Source organism: Ciconia boyciana, chromosome 3 (genome assembly GCF_034638445.1).
Source record: "Ciconia boyciana chromosome 3, ASM3463844v1, whole genome shotgun sequence".
In the NCBI taxonomy this organism is placed as follows: Eukaryota; Metazoa; Chordata; class Aves; order Ciconiiformes; family Ciconiidae; genus Ciconia; species Ciconia boyciana.
This window is the reverse complement of record NC_132936.1, coordinates 84,809,894-84,825,649: the sequence shown is the minus strand read 5'-3', so window position 1 is coordinate 84,825,649 and position 15,756 is coordinate 84,809,894. Positions and strand designations below refer to the sequence as shown.

Sequence of the window (15,756 nt, the reverse complement as noted above, 5' to 3'; positions counted from 1 at the left end):
CCTTAAAACGTAAGTGCCTCTTAATACAGCTGTGATTGAGAAAGTCAGAGTATGAAGGAGACTTGACATCTTCCAGCTCTGTATTATGTGAAACAGAGGTTAAATAATGCTCTAGGATGAGAAAAAGGGAGAAAAGAGGGAAACAAAAATAGAAGCTAATTGCTAAACTTGAAGTGTCAATTACACTGGAGTTTATTTCTGCTAGTGGTTCAATTAACTGTAATGACTTAATTGAACCAATAATTGAAATAATCTTGCTTCCTCAAGTTTCAGAATAACCCCTGAAAAAAATAATCTTGCATTTGCCATCTCACCTGCTGTGTGTGCCAGCATGGTGTGTCAGGGGAAGCATATTAGAGTAGGGTTAGGTTTGCTGCAAAACAGGGATCCTAGGAGGCAGATCTAATGCTCCAAATCACGCCCTGTCTCATAGGTTTCACCTGGGCTTTGTGATAATGCTGTAGCTAGTGCCAGAGATTGTGGGTTGAAAGATGTTTGCATATTGCAGTTCCTTTAGTGGTGTAATAGCATGCACTATTTTGTCCATTAACAACATCTATTTGTTGATATACTTATCCTTATTATGGGCTTGGTGGTGTTAAATCTTCATATTGACTGAGAATTACCTGCCATATGTGTATTTTTGAACACTTGCAGTATTTTTAGCCTTTTAACGATTTCATAATGCCCTTTGGAACTAATTATAACAAATAATATTTGTATGATGTAAATGTTTTAATGGTTTTACTTTATTAACAAATATTTTTGCATTTTAATTCATTAATTCGTGCTTCTGAAAGTTTATGTTCCCATTCTGTGGGAGGTGGGGTGAGGATATTTAGTCTGCAATTGGAAATGCTTTCGAGTCCTCCTGATAAGCTTTCTGGTGGTACTTTTGGTTTCTGAACACAGTTACACTTGTATTGCTGTGTCTCTTGTACAGTGTGCATGCACATCCGCTGCTGCCTTGTTTCATCAGCTGCTGCTTGGGTTGTTCAAATTGTTGCAGCTTTGTGGCAAACATTGCTTGGTACTGTTTTTTAGTTTTCAATTATTGTCTGCTGCCAAGAGGCTTGTTTGTGTCTGTCTGTCTCTTCCCCCCCCACTGCGCGCCCCCCCCCGGGATTTTGACTAAACAGCGTTAAAGGAAATCCAATGTTATCGTGCATACGTACATGGACAAATGAGGTTATGACTCTGCATGCTGGATGGCTACAATTACAATGTTCTCTTACAAACTTCTGTTTCATGGCAGTCATGGCATCTCCTTCATCTGCACTGCCAGGTTTGAGCTTTTTATGGCCTTGTAAAATGATATCTTTTCTTCCTTGCAACCATGGGAATATGTTTTGGTGGGTTGGGTTTTTTTTTGGGTTTTTTTGTGATTTTTTTTGTTGTTGTTGTTCCAGGAGCTATATGAATATGCCGTTTTTTCTGCTCCAAAATGATGAATGTTCTTTGCGTTTGTTTGGTTTCTGAAAATCTCCAGCTTATGATCGCTAACCAAATCACTCCTTAGAACACTTTTTAATTGCAGCCATCCCTGCTTCCATTTTGCTTTTGCTTCCTGACATTCCCTCCACCTATGTACAGTCTGCTCTTCACATCTACTTGACCATCGAAGTTACTCAACTTCACTATGAGGGTTTCACACATCTCTTCCAGAGAAGTTCTGGTATTGTCATGGAGTCTTTGTAGAATATCTGTTGGGACACCAAGAAAGCCATAGGGTGATTAAGGTGAGAGAGACTCCAAACTTGTTCATCTTCCAAAGAGCCACTGGCACCATAATTGCCAGTGTCTGGAAAATCCTGAATCTCCCTCATAGGCATGCTTTTCTTTCCAGACAGCATTCAAGGATTGTGTAGCTAGTTCTTGGCAGGGGAGAGTCTGGCAAAATTTGGTTCGTCACAATTTTGAAAAGTCTTGTTAGTAATGGGGGCTCATCTTGTTCTTGGAGCAGTAGTGACTCTGCTCCTGATGCCAAGCTTTTTTACCTGTTGTATAATAATAACTGTTAAGCTGAAAGTAGCTAGGAGTTTTGATTTAGTGCAGCAGAGAGTATAATTTAAAAGCATTTAAATTACTGGTTGGTGCTTTCTGTTGTTAGCTGTGGAATTCCATTCAGGAATTTTTCATCTGAGTCTTTGGGGGACCCTTTATTCGTGGTTTATTTGGAAAGTGGATTTTGCCATATGAAGTGTAGTGGAAATTAAGTGAGCTTTCAAAGCTCATTCATTTATGTTGCATTTTTAACTCTAGTGGTTTTAATTCACTAGCAAAGTAGCCCACTGAAAGTATATAATAAATTGAAAATCTTGGCCTTCCAGAACAAAACTGCCTGGTCCATGCCATGTATACCTGAATAGATGTATCTTCTGTGATTTGATTTAGTTAATACACCAACAGAGGGAATTTTTAGCATTTGTGTCATGGTGTATGCATATATATATATATATGTATTTATATATTTGTGTGTGTGTATATATATGTGGAAACATTCATTTCTGAAGTAATTTCATTAAATCAGTGTGATTACGCTACAGTTGAATTTAGTTTACTGTTCTGAATTCTCTTTTGCCAGCTAATTAGATAATACTGCAGTTTTACTTCTACAAGGAAGCATTTGAATAATTAAAATGCTGTTTGATCTTTTCACAGAGGGAAAGTAGCTTGGTTTATCTGAGTATTTTCTACTGAAAATTTCATGGAAAGATTTAGATTATTAATACAGACTTCTGTGTTTGTGAGGTTAACTTAAATATTGGTGTGAATCAGACTTGGAGTAGCACTTATCTTTTCTTACCCAGTCTGTAATACATCCAAACATATCTGTTCCACGTCTGAGGCTTTTAAATTATTGGTAGTCTGTGGTTATTGTGAATGTAGTAAGCAGCCCTAATCTGTGCTGTATTGCACAGACTGTGGGATTAGAATGATGTGAGGGCCAGTAATATTGTTTTGAAAAGCTATTTAAGATTAAAAGATATTTTTCCCCCATTAACTTTTGTAACATAGTCTGCCTCTTTAAGCTGGTTGGAGATAATTTTCAGAACACTGAACAGCCCATAGCTGCCTTTGACTGAGACTAGCAAGATCTGTGGGTTCTTAGTGCCTCTGAAAATTGGTCCAAATATCTAAACTTACTCAAAATTAGCTTACTTTTGAAAACAGTGAACACCTGCTTGTGTATTTATATAATAATTAAATGCAAGTTTTACTTATATTTAGAAGACTTTTAGCATAATTGGCAGGGAGTGACAAGGTCATAAATTAGCACAGGTTACTTGATTTGCTAAATAATCTCGCATAAGTTTTGTTGTGGTTTTTTTTTTTTCCCCCTAGAATCTGGTTTTGGTTGCAGTCACTTCAAGGTGTTGAGATAGAGATTATTTATTCTAGCAAAGCAAGGATCTTTTGGGGAAGCAAGTTTCAAGAAGCACTTGTAAAACTTGTAGGTTGAAAAATGGAATTTAGGGAACTTTATATTGAGAAGGACAAGTCTGAACTGAAAAAATGATATTTAAAGAAAGGGACTGCATGAAGGAATCATAAAGATGAGTTTGAACAACTTCTGCTCATACAGATTTTGATGGATTATTTTTTTCTTTTAGTCAAGTCATTTTTGCACCTTGCAGTCACTGGATTTTGTGTGTATTGCTATATCCTATTTTGCTGATATTACTCGGCCGTAGTGCAGTTTCACATATTTGGAGCCTGCTGTTTCCCAGTCTCTAATGCATCCACAATATTTATCAATATATGTGGTTTGGAACTGAAAAGCTTATGAAGTATCTCATATTAACTCTACAATTTTTTAAACCTTTCAAGAGATGACACGAATAAGGAAGAAGATGAAGATGAAGAAGAAGCAGAGGAGGAGGAAGAGGAGGAGGAGGAGGAGGAAGACAACAATAACAATGAGGAAGAAGAGTTTGAATGCTATCCACCAGGCATGAAAGTCCAAGTGCGGTATGGAAGAGGGAAAAATCAAAAAATGTATGAAGCTAGTATTAAAGATTCTGACATCGAAGGTGGAGAAGTCCTTTACTTGGTGCACTACTGTGGATGGAACGTGAGGTAACTTTAGTTTTAGTTAGTGATTACTTCTTGAATTACTTCTAAAATACACTTGTGTATTTTAAAAACTAAATTAATAGAGATCTGGAGTCCTAAACTTTCAGTATTGGTGTTCTGTGAAGGTCATTGTGTACTGTATGAAACTATTAGATTTTAACACCATATAAATGCAGTACTTTAGTTACTTAGAAAATCATCTTAAAATGCCTTGTTCAAAGAAGGCTTCCATCATTCCGCATCTTATTTTTAGATCTCTCCATACAACAAGTGACAGCTCATTCTTTCACAAATTCCTCCTCTGGCTCTCTTAAGCCAATTTTATCTCATACAATATTTGAATAGTGCACTTAGCTGAGTCTGTGTACACATTCTTCTCAGCAAAGCAGAGAGTACGCTAGCAGCATAGTATTTAACAAGAAAAGTACAAGATTTTTAGTGGCAAATTAGTGTGCAGCAAATAGTTGAATTTCATTCAGATCCGATTTCCATCCCCCCACACCCCTCCTTCCCCCATGACTGCCTCAAGCTTCCAAACAAGACTCTTCTTAGCCTAGTGACTTCTTATGCTTTTCTCAATATATGCAGGAGTATATGCTTTTTATTGTCATTAATACAGCATTAATAGAAATAAGTTGAAGTATTAATATATTTTTGCCATTTGAGACCACTTTTTTGCCATTTAAAACTTGAAGCAACTTTGAAAAATGTAGAGAAAACTAAAGCTTCTGAGTGGCTTTTAAGCCAATTACCAAGTCTCCGGCTTTTTTCCTCAGTTTCAACGTATCTGCTCATTGTCCTCAGCTGTCATCTTTTAAACTTTATTACTGTGTTTATAAATCTTAAAAAAAAAAAAAGTCCAAGGCAAATCTGCTGTACTTTTTATTTATTTTTACTCTTCTGGAAAATCTGAGGCTCATGTGACCTTCTTCTGTCATCTGGACTTTGATTACCATCCTACCTCTGACCAAGAGGGCGGGACAAATCTCACTTATTCAGTGCTTGATACTTCTCTCCCTCCCTTGAATACACCTCTTTGCATCTAGGCCTGGTGATTTCCAGGACCACCTAAGCCACTGCTGAGGAGAAACATCTTGATATTGCCAGTTTTGTTATCTATCTTGTGTAGAATTTTGATCTACATATATATTGATCTACAAGAATATGATCTTTCACATAAACTGTCTTCAGGCAACATTTGTAAGCATAGTGGGCTATGAATTCAAGATACTAGGGGAGATGCAGCCTGCCTAAGGTGGGATTTGGAATGTGACTAGTGTTTCGGTCATTACTGGGGAGGACTTGCATTAGGAGCATAAGTTGCTGAAATTTGCATCCTACTCGCTGAGGATTACTGTGTACCATTCAAAGAGGTTTCTTGCTTTTAAACTCTTGTTTTGGAATTCACATGTAAACATAGAAGTTATTTTCCTTTTTGAGTAAATATTATGCTATTATACATGCTGTGAGGTGAGATGATCAGAGTTTTATTTGAGCAGTACCACTTTAAATCTGAAGAGATGAGAAGTCAAAAAGCCTTCACCTTGGAGATCCCAGCACCCTGGTTCTTAAAGGAGAAATCAAGATTCTGCTTTTTGAACTCTGCATTTTAAACAAATATGCGGATTGATATCAGAGGCATTATTTCTGTGACTAGGATATATTTGAAAAGAAAAGTATTTTTAGTAAACTTGCACTCATTTGAGAGGTGAGGGGAGTTGTTTGGTCTTTCTGGCAGCAGGACTTGCATTTATATTCTTAGCTGGGGTTTCAAAAGAGCCCTCTGAAAGCGGCTGGGAGAATAGGATTCTTCACCGAAAAAGACATCAGTGATTGAGATATAGCTGTGGGACTGTGTGTGGACTCTGCTAAATGTGGCTAATTTATTTAATTCAAATAAAATTACTTAAACTTTTGGATTTGACAGTAAGAGTGGGTAGGCCTGAGCTTAAGGCAGCATCTAAAGACTTTGATATTTTAGTATTGTGAAGACAAATCTTGTATGATGTAATAACTTGATTTGGCTTTTAGTCAGTCACAACCTGGAAAAATAAGTGCTTTACTTGGATAGGTAGCAATTCCCTCCTCTCCTTATTCATTGTAGCTACATTCCTTACTTTTGGTGTTTAGCAGGAACAAGTACTGTAACATTAGGCCATGGGATGTACTGAACTAGTATTTTCTAATCATCCAGGATTTTTTTTAATTCTGTCATTCTCCTACCCCTTAGAATTGACTTTCCTGTTTCCCCTTTTGGTCAGTATGCCATTTAATGGCCTGTTCTTCAAACCCATAAGTTTGAGCAGGGATCTTAAATAACTACTAATGTTTCTTATGACAAGGTAACTTCAGTATCGGTCTGGGATTCAGAATAATAGTGTGTGTGTGCATGTTCCTGTGCTTTGGGGTACTTGGAATGGAATTTGGTAAACTTGGTATTCAGCTTTGTTAGTTTTGTTAAACGCTCTGGAACTAGTGACGCTAGCCGCTGTGGAACTTTTTTTTTTTTTAATTGTAAATAGAAAATACAGAAGTGGAATATAGCTTAACAGCATTGTACAGCTGCACTACTTTATGCTAAAGGATCTTGTTGTTAGCTCCTGAGATTCAGGTGATATGTGTTTCTGATAAAGGTAAAGAATTGTAGTGTTCAGTGGAGCCTAGCTTGTAGTGAAATGGAATGGTAAAAATCTCTACACTGTTAGAGAAAACTGTTTACATTATCACATGTTAACCAGAAAAAGCTTATGAGAGAAACTGTATTTCTTCTAACAGGCCAGTCATGTTCTGAATTATGTATGCTTTATATGGAATTAAAACTTCCCTGGGGCCTACAGTGCCAGTTCCTTCTGTCATAATTTTGATTTTCAGCTGCCAGTGCAAAGAAAAGTTCATTGTGTAAGTGCTTGAGGTGAATTTCTTCTGCAGTATGTTCCCAGTAATTAAAGACAGAGTGTGCATATTCAAAAATAGTTTAGGTTGTTTAAACTCTGTGTCTCGTACGGTACAATATTACAAGACATGTTATTCTTGAATGTTTTCAAGTGTTTAAAACTAAGACTTATTTTCAATATTTCTTTCCTTCAAAAATCTGAATGTGAAAGTGCCAGTTTCTGTCTCGATTTGTTGAAGTATTAACAAAATACAAATTTTGTACTTAACAGTCAACCACTGAAATTAAAGCAACATGTGTAGCCATATTTCAGGTTTTTGAGAGTAGTGTATGTCATGGGGGGAGAATTATTAAAAGATAAATAAAATTTAAAAAAAGAGTCCTCATCTAATATTCCAGTGTTTGGTTATAAGACTAAATCTCCACCTTCCTTTGATCACTGTCAAAGAAAACATTTGATTCTTCCTTGTTAGCAGATGCAGACAGTACACTGGAACTTTTCAGTGAATTTGCCAAGGCTTGCTAGTTCCTTGAGGTCACTTGTCTTCCTGAGAAAGTGGTACCTTTGCTAGTATAAATTTAGACGCTGGAAAAGTACACTTTCTTCCTTGTTTCCCCTCTAGTACTTCTGTGGAAGATCAACTATGCAGTCTCTGAGAATATGCTGTGGTTTATTTTAGCTTGCAATCAGTACATATGGATGTAATAGAATCAGTACAAACTCTTATGCGAAGTGCCAATTATTTTTTTTTCTGTTATATAGCTATTAATTTCATTCTTCCTTTTATCCCTCCTTCCTTCCTGTTCAAACCCACCTTTCTGGCAGGCATTCATTTTAACCAGTAAGGCAGAAAAACTTCTCTGCTTACTGACTCATCTTTGTCTTCATTTTGGTAAAGCAAAGGGGATGTTTCTTCTGAAGGCATTCCGGGTTTTCATATGAAACCTTATTTAAAAAATAAGTAAATAATAATTTCATTTTAAATCCCTCCTCTTGGTTCTCAAACAAGTCTGTGCAAACTCTTTTAGGAACACCTCCCCATCTTACCTCCTTCCTCTCCATAGCCAGCTGCTTGCTTTAGGGAGTTGAGGTAAGCAAGCATGGAAGATGGGACTGCAGTAAAATGACCCAGGTCTTCTGGAAGCACATACTTCATGTAATGAGAGCTGAAGAACTTAATTCATAATGTTTTTGGTTTTCTTCTGTTTTGTGAACAGGCTGTGTAAACCAAGATCAGTGATAAAGTAAGTTTTCCTGTTTTAATAAGGTGCAGTTCTATAAAGAAGGGCTCTCGTCTGAGTTACACACACCATTCAGATGCAGCTTGGCATCTGGTGTGCTATACAGCTTCCAGGGTGCTTCTCTGTCATGCAGTAGAGGAGAAAGTAATTTAGGGTCAGGTTGTCAGCTGTGGCTTGGGATGTATCTCTTTTGCAGGATCTGTTTCAGCCTAGGGTCCAACTGTCACAGGTTTAGGTAAACCATATGCATCTGATGTGAGTAGTGAAAGGAGCTGTGCCATGCAAAGGTATGAAGTATGGGCATCTGATTCCCCAGAGAAGATTCAAGATTTCTGTGATGCTGGGCCTCCTTGCAGGGTCTGACTGCTGTTCCAGGTGCAGGCAGGAGTAGAGCAGGATATGCTCTGTCTAGGAACTGTGGCCATCACATGTAGGTTTTCCATTTGTGGTCCTTAAGATGAGGAGTTGTGACCACTGCTTCTAACATGTAACATTTGAGACCCTGTGGTATCTTCAGATATTCTCTTAAGATTCTGCAGTTCCTCTCTCCTTCGCTTTGGTACGCCCCCTAGTCTATCAGCTGTCATCCCAGCAGGCACTACAATTACCTTGAATCATGGACAGTATGTGCAGTGCTCAGACTTTGCATAGGGGGAAGATAGGTTTCTTTATTGGAAATGTGTAGAATGAGTGAATACAAATTCTGTATTATAGCAACATGGTTGAGGCAGAAAGGACGCTGTCAGAGTAATTGATTTTCACTGTGTATTTGTCCCATCCTAGTGCTGTTTTCCTCCATGTGTTTAGTCCTAATGAAAAACTCTTACATTTATGTGGGGTTGCAAAGTCCATTTGACAGTCTACTTAGCAGTATTCCTCCTGGAAAGGAACATCTTTGACTTGAAGAAAGATTACTTCAGATAGGGTTTCCCACAGTCCCATACAATATGGGATTTTTCCATACTGGAAAGTACTCTGCAGAGTTGTATTCCAGTTTTGGAGAGAAATCTGAGCCTGCTCACCTACATGTCACCTGGTAATAGTACGATTACAGCTGTATCTGCAGCAGTATAGGTAATCTTGGTATGTTGTAGTCTGCATGGTTTGCTGCTAGATTTTGTGATTTTTTCTTTTTTTTTGTCACATGGAGGAGAAAAAACCCCCAAGGAATTGTTTGGGAAAACTGTTTTTCAGAGACTACTGCTACTTAATTTTTCACTTTATTATTATGTGACATTTAATAAAATACAGTATTTAGCTTCTGGAATCCCTTGCATAGATCTTAAGAGTATACAGAAAGGCAAGTTGGAAACTTGCATATTTTTCTCTAATACTTTTTAATTTATATGTCAATATTGTAGATATAATTGGCAGTAGTTGCAAAGAAGCTGAATTGGGACTGTATCAGCAGTTGTTGTATATATCAAAATGGTGGTCAAGTAAGCCCAGCTGGAAAGCCAGCATGGTCATGAGTGCATTGTGCTTGGCTGCATGTTGTCCTAGTTCTCTGGGTGTGTGGTAGGTTTTTTGTTTGTTTGTTTTGGGGGGTTTTTTTGTGGGTTTTTTGTTTGTTTGTTTTGGTTGGTTTTTTTAAGTTTGTCTCTTCCCCTCTGTTTTAATGTTTACCTGGGGGGGGTCAGAATTTGTGTGGCTGTACATTGGGGCAAAAGTTAATACATACTAATTTTTAACTGACCTATTTCTTATTCAGACAGTTCTTGAATTCACAGTTGAAGTAGGACAGCAGATTATGCTTATTGGGAGGAAAAAAAAAGTTGTTTCAATTCATTCTTGAGGTTTTTCAGAAATGCACCATGAAACTGGCAAGTACAGTACCATAGTTACAGTATATTCTTACTAAGAATGTACTTCTCTGGTCTTGGATTTGTATTTAACAGGTCCAGCCTCAGATAATAAGGCACCTCTTGTTCATATGTTGGTGCTACTTAGTATGTTTTTGTCTAGTACCATTCTGATATAAAATGGAAACCTTTAACTGAAAATGAATTGAAAAGTGTTAGTGTTAAGTTAGTGACTCAAAAGTTAGTGACTCCTAAGTGTTAGTCGCTCCAGATATCACTTTGTAGACACTCAGGCTCGAAAGAGTTTATTTTTGTTAACTGGTCACATTTTATATAGTTGTAAGAATTTATTTTATTGTTAAGGTTTTACAATATATATACAAAGTATAGCTCTTGGAGATTCATACAGAATTGTCCTTCTAGTAGTTTGTTTTACCTGTATACATGGATTTCCTGCTGTTCAGTGCAGACTGGAAAAATAACAGCTTTCACTCTTGCCCGTCAGTGTAAGAAAACTTGGTCCCATATGTCCCAGCATGTGAAGAATTGAACCTTAACTGAAACTGAAAAGTACACAGACTTCTTTATTCAAATTCTAATTCAGTTTTTATATGGCTAATTTTCCTCCATTAATTTCTCTTATGATGTTGTGATTATCTGCTTAAAACCATAAATGTGTACAATTTTTTTTCTTTTAGGTATGATGAATGGATAAAGGCAGACAAGATAGTGAGACCAGCTGATAAAAATGTACCAAAAATTAAGCATCGAAAGAAAATAAAGGTACTTTCTCTCCCTTTTTCTCCCTTGTTCCCCCGAACTTTGGCTTAATATATTCTTAAATACTCTACCCCACTTTCTAACCTTTTGATTTGCCTACAAATGCTTGACAGTAAAAGCAACTTCCTAGCCTTTTAAAAACTAGAATTTTTTTCATCAACTTTTTTTTTTCCACTTTGGGGTGGGGAGGGGAAGCTTCTCTTTCCTTCTTTCCTATATTTTTTTGTGAAACTTACGTATGCGCTTACAGAAAACAAATGAGAAGGATTCATTTTATCATCAGTGGTGGGAGCCAACTCTGGGGCATGAAATTTGGGAGTTCCCTCTGCTGATTCTGGAGAGCAAATCTATGACTAGTACATGTGTATGTGACTATCATTTTATTTCATAGCATTACTTTCAAAGTCCATTCTTTTAAAACTGATATTTAGGCTTAGGTTATGATACATTCCTTGGGCAGTGGGATGCAAGGATGCTTTTCGTTCTGCCACAGATGTCAGCACTCCTCCTGCACCACCCCCCCAACCCCCCAACACTGTGGGGCATCTGGAACCTGAGTTTTGTTCTAGAGCTCCCTGCCCGTTGTGACAGAGCAGGGTGTCATAGCCCTGCTCTGCCACTGCTGAGCCTGGCATCCTGCGGTGCCACTGCTCCTAGAGCGCTGGCTGCGTTTGCTTTCCCATTTGTTTTAGTGTTGACAAAGTTCCTGTCTTCAACATAAATGTCTTGGCATGGGCCATAGAAAGGTATTTGTAATCTTTTAAACAAAGAGCAAAGCTTTCCTTTACAGGTTGAATGTTTAAGATAACTGTAAGCATTGCTTTATTGTAATCTCTGTTAAGATGTGTGCTCAAATGAGAAGAGTTTTTAATATTTTCTTTCACATAGAATAAAACTGACAAAGAGAAGGAAGAGAAGTATTCTCCTAAAAACTGTAAATTGCGACGCTTGTCAAAACCACCCTTTCACACCAGCACATCACCAGAGACTGGGTCCAAACTTGACAGCACTGAAGCCAAAAATACTGAACAAGCTCCAGTTAAATCAATAGAAATTAATTCTGTCATTAATGGGCTACAAGGTATTGTACTTAAACTTTTTCTAATTCTGTAAATAGCCTTTAAACAGTAGTAACTGACAATGTAGAACAACTGATGCAACTGTACACTTGACTCTGCCTGGCTAATTATAACATCATCTTCAGAAATAATCCTTGAACAAAAGCAGTATTTGCAGTTTCTGAAAACAGGTATTGTGGATTCAGTGTACGTTAACAGTCTTAAGAATTACATCCTTTGTTTTGCCATCCTTTTTTTGTTTGATACACAGCAAAGCATTTTTGCTTCCTATATTATTTCTAAATTTTTAATTTTAGATTTATGTAACTCTTAGGACCCACGGAAATTTTTTTTGCCTTGAAAAATGGAATTAATAAAGCTAGGTTTCCTATCAGCACAACTGTTGTTCCTAACATTGTTTTCCCCTTCCCACACATTTACAGCAGCACTATAATAACTAGTTGCTTCTTTTCATCCTTCATTTAGTGTGTGCCTCCAGAAAAATAAATCATATGCTATAGGTAGTTTGGGTAACCACCAATTTTTGTGAAAGTTGTATGAATTTAATAATCTTTCAGACATATTCAAACTTGGATGACATTGGCCACTGGGTTCCAAATCTGTAGGTAGAATAACAGTCAACATAATCTATTAAGCTTAGTTTCCTTAGGAAATGAGAAACAAAAAAGCAATTAGCGGTGATGATAATGACACTATTATTAGTGCTATAATTAATCTGTAATTAACTTCTGATTCCAAAAGCACAATTTGACATATACCCTCTAATATTTTGGAAAGCTAAATGTTTTCCATATTACATAATCAATTTCCCGAAATGCTTTTAATTATATGCAATTCTTTTATCATTCCAGTCCACGTAGATTCATGCTGGGGATTAACTTTTTGTCTGTTACTTGCGGGTTTTTGTTTTTAAGTATGAAAGGCTGTAACGTTTTACTCTTTCTTTTTCCTCCAATTTTAGAGCTGCTTGCTCAAAACCTTTTACAGTTTTGTTTTTGTTTTTTTTTCCTAAACTGGAATGATTAATGCAATTGTATTCAACTTTCCTTTGAAGGGCACAGCAAAGTAAATATGTTGAGAGGAAAACTTGATGAACCTGATTTTTTGGTTGTACTTTAAATGTGTTCTTGGCTTTTATTTTAAATGGCGAATTTTGATACTTCTTATATTACAATAGTAGTGTAGTTTTGATCCTCTAAGGTATGAGAAAGGCAAGTGTTAGAAGTCTGTTTTAAGTGATAGAGTTCCTGGAACTTTAGGCCAAAATGTCTACCATAAATGTTTAATTAAAAAAAAGCAAACAGCACTGAAAGGGTTGTGTAAAACTTGCTTTCCGATTGAGTCTTAGAGTAGAATTTAAGATCCTGCCTATCTTAAAACAAATAAACCAAGAAAAACACAAGGCAACATGTCTCAAGGTATTTTGTCCTGTACACCTCTTTTCTCTGCTAGTGTGCTCTCCTCTAAGTTTGTTGTATTTCAGTAAACATTTTTTAAAAAGTTAATTCAACTTCGATCATTTCAGTGAATTTCTTTGACAGTATTGCTTTTCTTCTGTCATTAGTTACATTATCATCTTTAGAGAGGTGGTGAGTTTTAGTGAGGAATTGAGAATGAGAGGTGGGAAGTAAGACAAGAAGAATTAAACTAGCTATGCCAGCAAAAATGGATGAGTTGCAAATCAAGGAGTTACCCATATATTTGAGCCAATTCTCATTGTTTCTCCTTGTATCCATACCTTTTCCCATTGAACGGGCTTGTTGTTGATTCCTCTCTCATTGTATCTTTGTTCTTCTTTTCTCAGTTTCTTTATTCCTGACCCCGAATTTTCTTACTGTTGCCCTGCACTCTTCTTGTTCATATAGTTCTCCAAGTGCCTTTCATTAATGCTTTCACTTCCTTCTTCCAGGCTGGTCATCAGGTTGGCTTGTTAGAAATTATCCAATGTCTTTGTTGTTCTGTCCTTTTAGATTGTGGGTTCTCCAGGGAAAATGCTGTCTCTGTTCTGGGCTTTGGAAAAAGGGCAGATAATAGTAGTATTTGTAAACCATAAGAAATATTCAGAGTTTTTGTTAAGCACATCTTTCAAATTCTGTTTTGGTTAATTATGCAGAAGTTTGTATTTTATGGATCCTATGCTTTCTCCATGTCTTCAGAAATTCCTGGAGATGTACGGTATAATACAGAATTTTCGTAGTTTCTAATCTAGCCATTATACCTTCTAATAGAACAGGAAATAAATTTTTGAAGTCTTCAGGAGGTACCATTTAAAATATATACTACTAGAGATGAGATTCCTGTAGCATGTGTTCATATCAGTTTTCTTTAGTTTTTTTTAAGAATTCTTTGTAACCAGAATCAAGACAAACTTTTCTTGTTTTGTTTTTATTTATTTTTAATTAGCTTCTGAAAGTTCTGATGATAGTGAGCAGGAAGATGACCAAAGTGCCCCGAATGTACATGCTGATGGCAAAGATGAATCTCAACATGAAGCTGTAAGCCAAGATAAAAACGAACTCTGTCTAAAAGAAGAACAGAGCAGTTCATCCCTCCCAGAAGAAACTAAAGCTCTGACAGATGTAGTAGTGCCCAAGTCGGGATCCAAGTCTCCTGACAGATTGCGAAAAGAGGTGGAAGAGTTATCTGAAGATACTGACTCCGATGGAGAAGATGAAGCCACAAAGAAGAGAAAGGATGTAAAAAAGGAAGTAGTGGATAAAACAGCAAAACCACAGGTAAAACGTGGTAAACGAAGATACTGTGTTGCAGAGGAATCTTTAAAGACTGTGTCACCTAATAGAAAGGATGAGAAGTCCAAAAACAAAGACTCCCTTAGTTTAGAAAACAGCAGTAACAGCTCCTCAGATGAAGATGAGGAAGACAAAACTAAACTGAAAATCACTCCAACTAAAAAGTACAATGGACTAGAGGACAAAAGGAAGTCTTTACGGACAAGTACTTTCTACTCAGGATTTTCTGAAGTGGGAGAGAAAAGAATAAAGCTTCTAAATAACTCTGATGAAAGACTTCAGAACACCAGAGCGAAGGATCGAAAAGATGTCTGGTCAAGTATTCAGGGACAATGGCCGAAGAAAACGCTGAAGGAACTGTTCTCGGACTCTGACACTGAAGCTGCTGCCTCCCCTCCACATGCTGCTCCTGAGGATGCTGCAGCAGAGGAGCAGCTTCAGACTCTTGCAGAAGAAGACATTTCTTTGCCTAGCTCTGAACTTGAAAAATCTTTGCCAGCTAGTGTGGATGTTAAACCTGTTGAGGAGAAGCCGACTGAAGTGGGCGAAAAGAAAGTTGAATTTCCCAGCAGTGGCAGTAATTCAGTGCTAAATACTCCTCCTACAACTCCTGAATCGCCTTCATCTGTAACAGTAACGGAGTCCAGTAGACATCAGTCCAGTGTCACTGTCTCTGAGATGCTACCACCAAATCAAGAAGAGATACGAAGCATTAAAAGTGAAACAGATAGCACAATAGAGGTGGACAGTGTTGCAGGGGAGCTGCAAGACCTCCAGTCTGAGGGAAATATTTCTCCAACAGGTTTTGATGCCAGCGTCAGCTCCAGTAGTAGTAATCAACCAGAGCCAGAGCATACTGAAAAAGGTAAAGAAAAGGGTAAACAGAGCTGCCTTCAACCCAACTAGCTCTCATTTTAGCATTGCTGATGTATTTTCGTTCTGTTATGGTTACACTGCTGGAAAGTTAGTTGTTGGAGGAAGTAGTAGCCTGCTGTCTACTTCAGATGTGTGGAAATGGCATAATCATCTAGTGAATAAAATACAATCTGCCAGGAAGTTTCTTGGCCTTTCATTAGGAATTGTGCTGGTTTCAATGAGGAATAAAGTATGCAAGAATAAGGTTTATACTGGAC

General features: G+C 37.2%; 1 protein-coding gene across 5 annotated transcripts in view; it reads left to right on the top strand.

Annotated features, from left to right (window-relative positions):
• ARID4B (AT-rich interaction domain 4B) overlaps window positions 1-15,756 on the top strand; it is a 94,773-nt gene that overhangs the window by 69,069 nt on the left and 9,948 nt on the right. For 4 of the 5 annotated variants that reach the window (XM_072856373.1, XM_072856374.1, XM_072856375.1 and 1 more), the window contains exons 17-20: window positions 3,832-4,080; window positions 10,713-10,797; window positions 11,683-11,875; window positions 14,277-15,488. In XM_072856373.1, the coding sequence (XP_072712474.1) occupies window positions 3,832-4,080; window positions 10,713-10,797; window positions 11,683-11,875; window positions 14,277-15,488 (1,739 nt within the window). The remainder of the gene's footprint in view (window positions 1-3,831; window positions 4,081-10,712; window positions 10,798-11,682; window positions 11,876-14,276; window positions 15,489-15,756) is intronic. The other variant, XM_072856377.1, reaches the window with a different exon arrangement.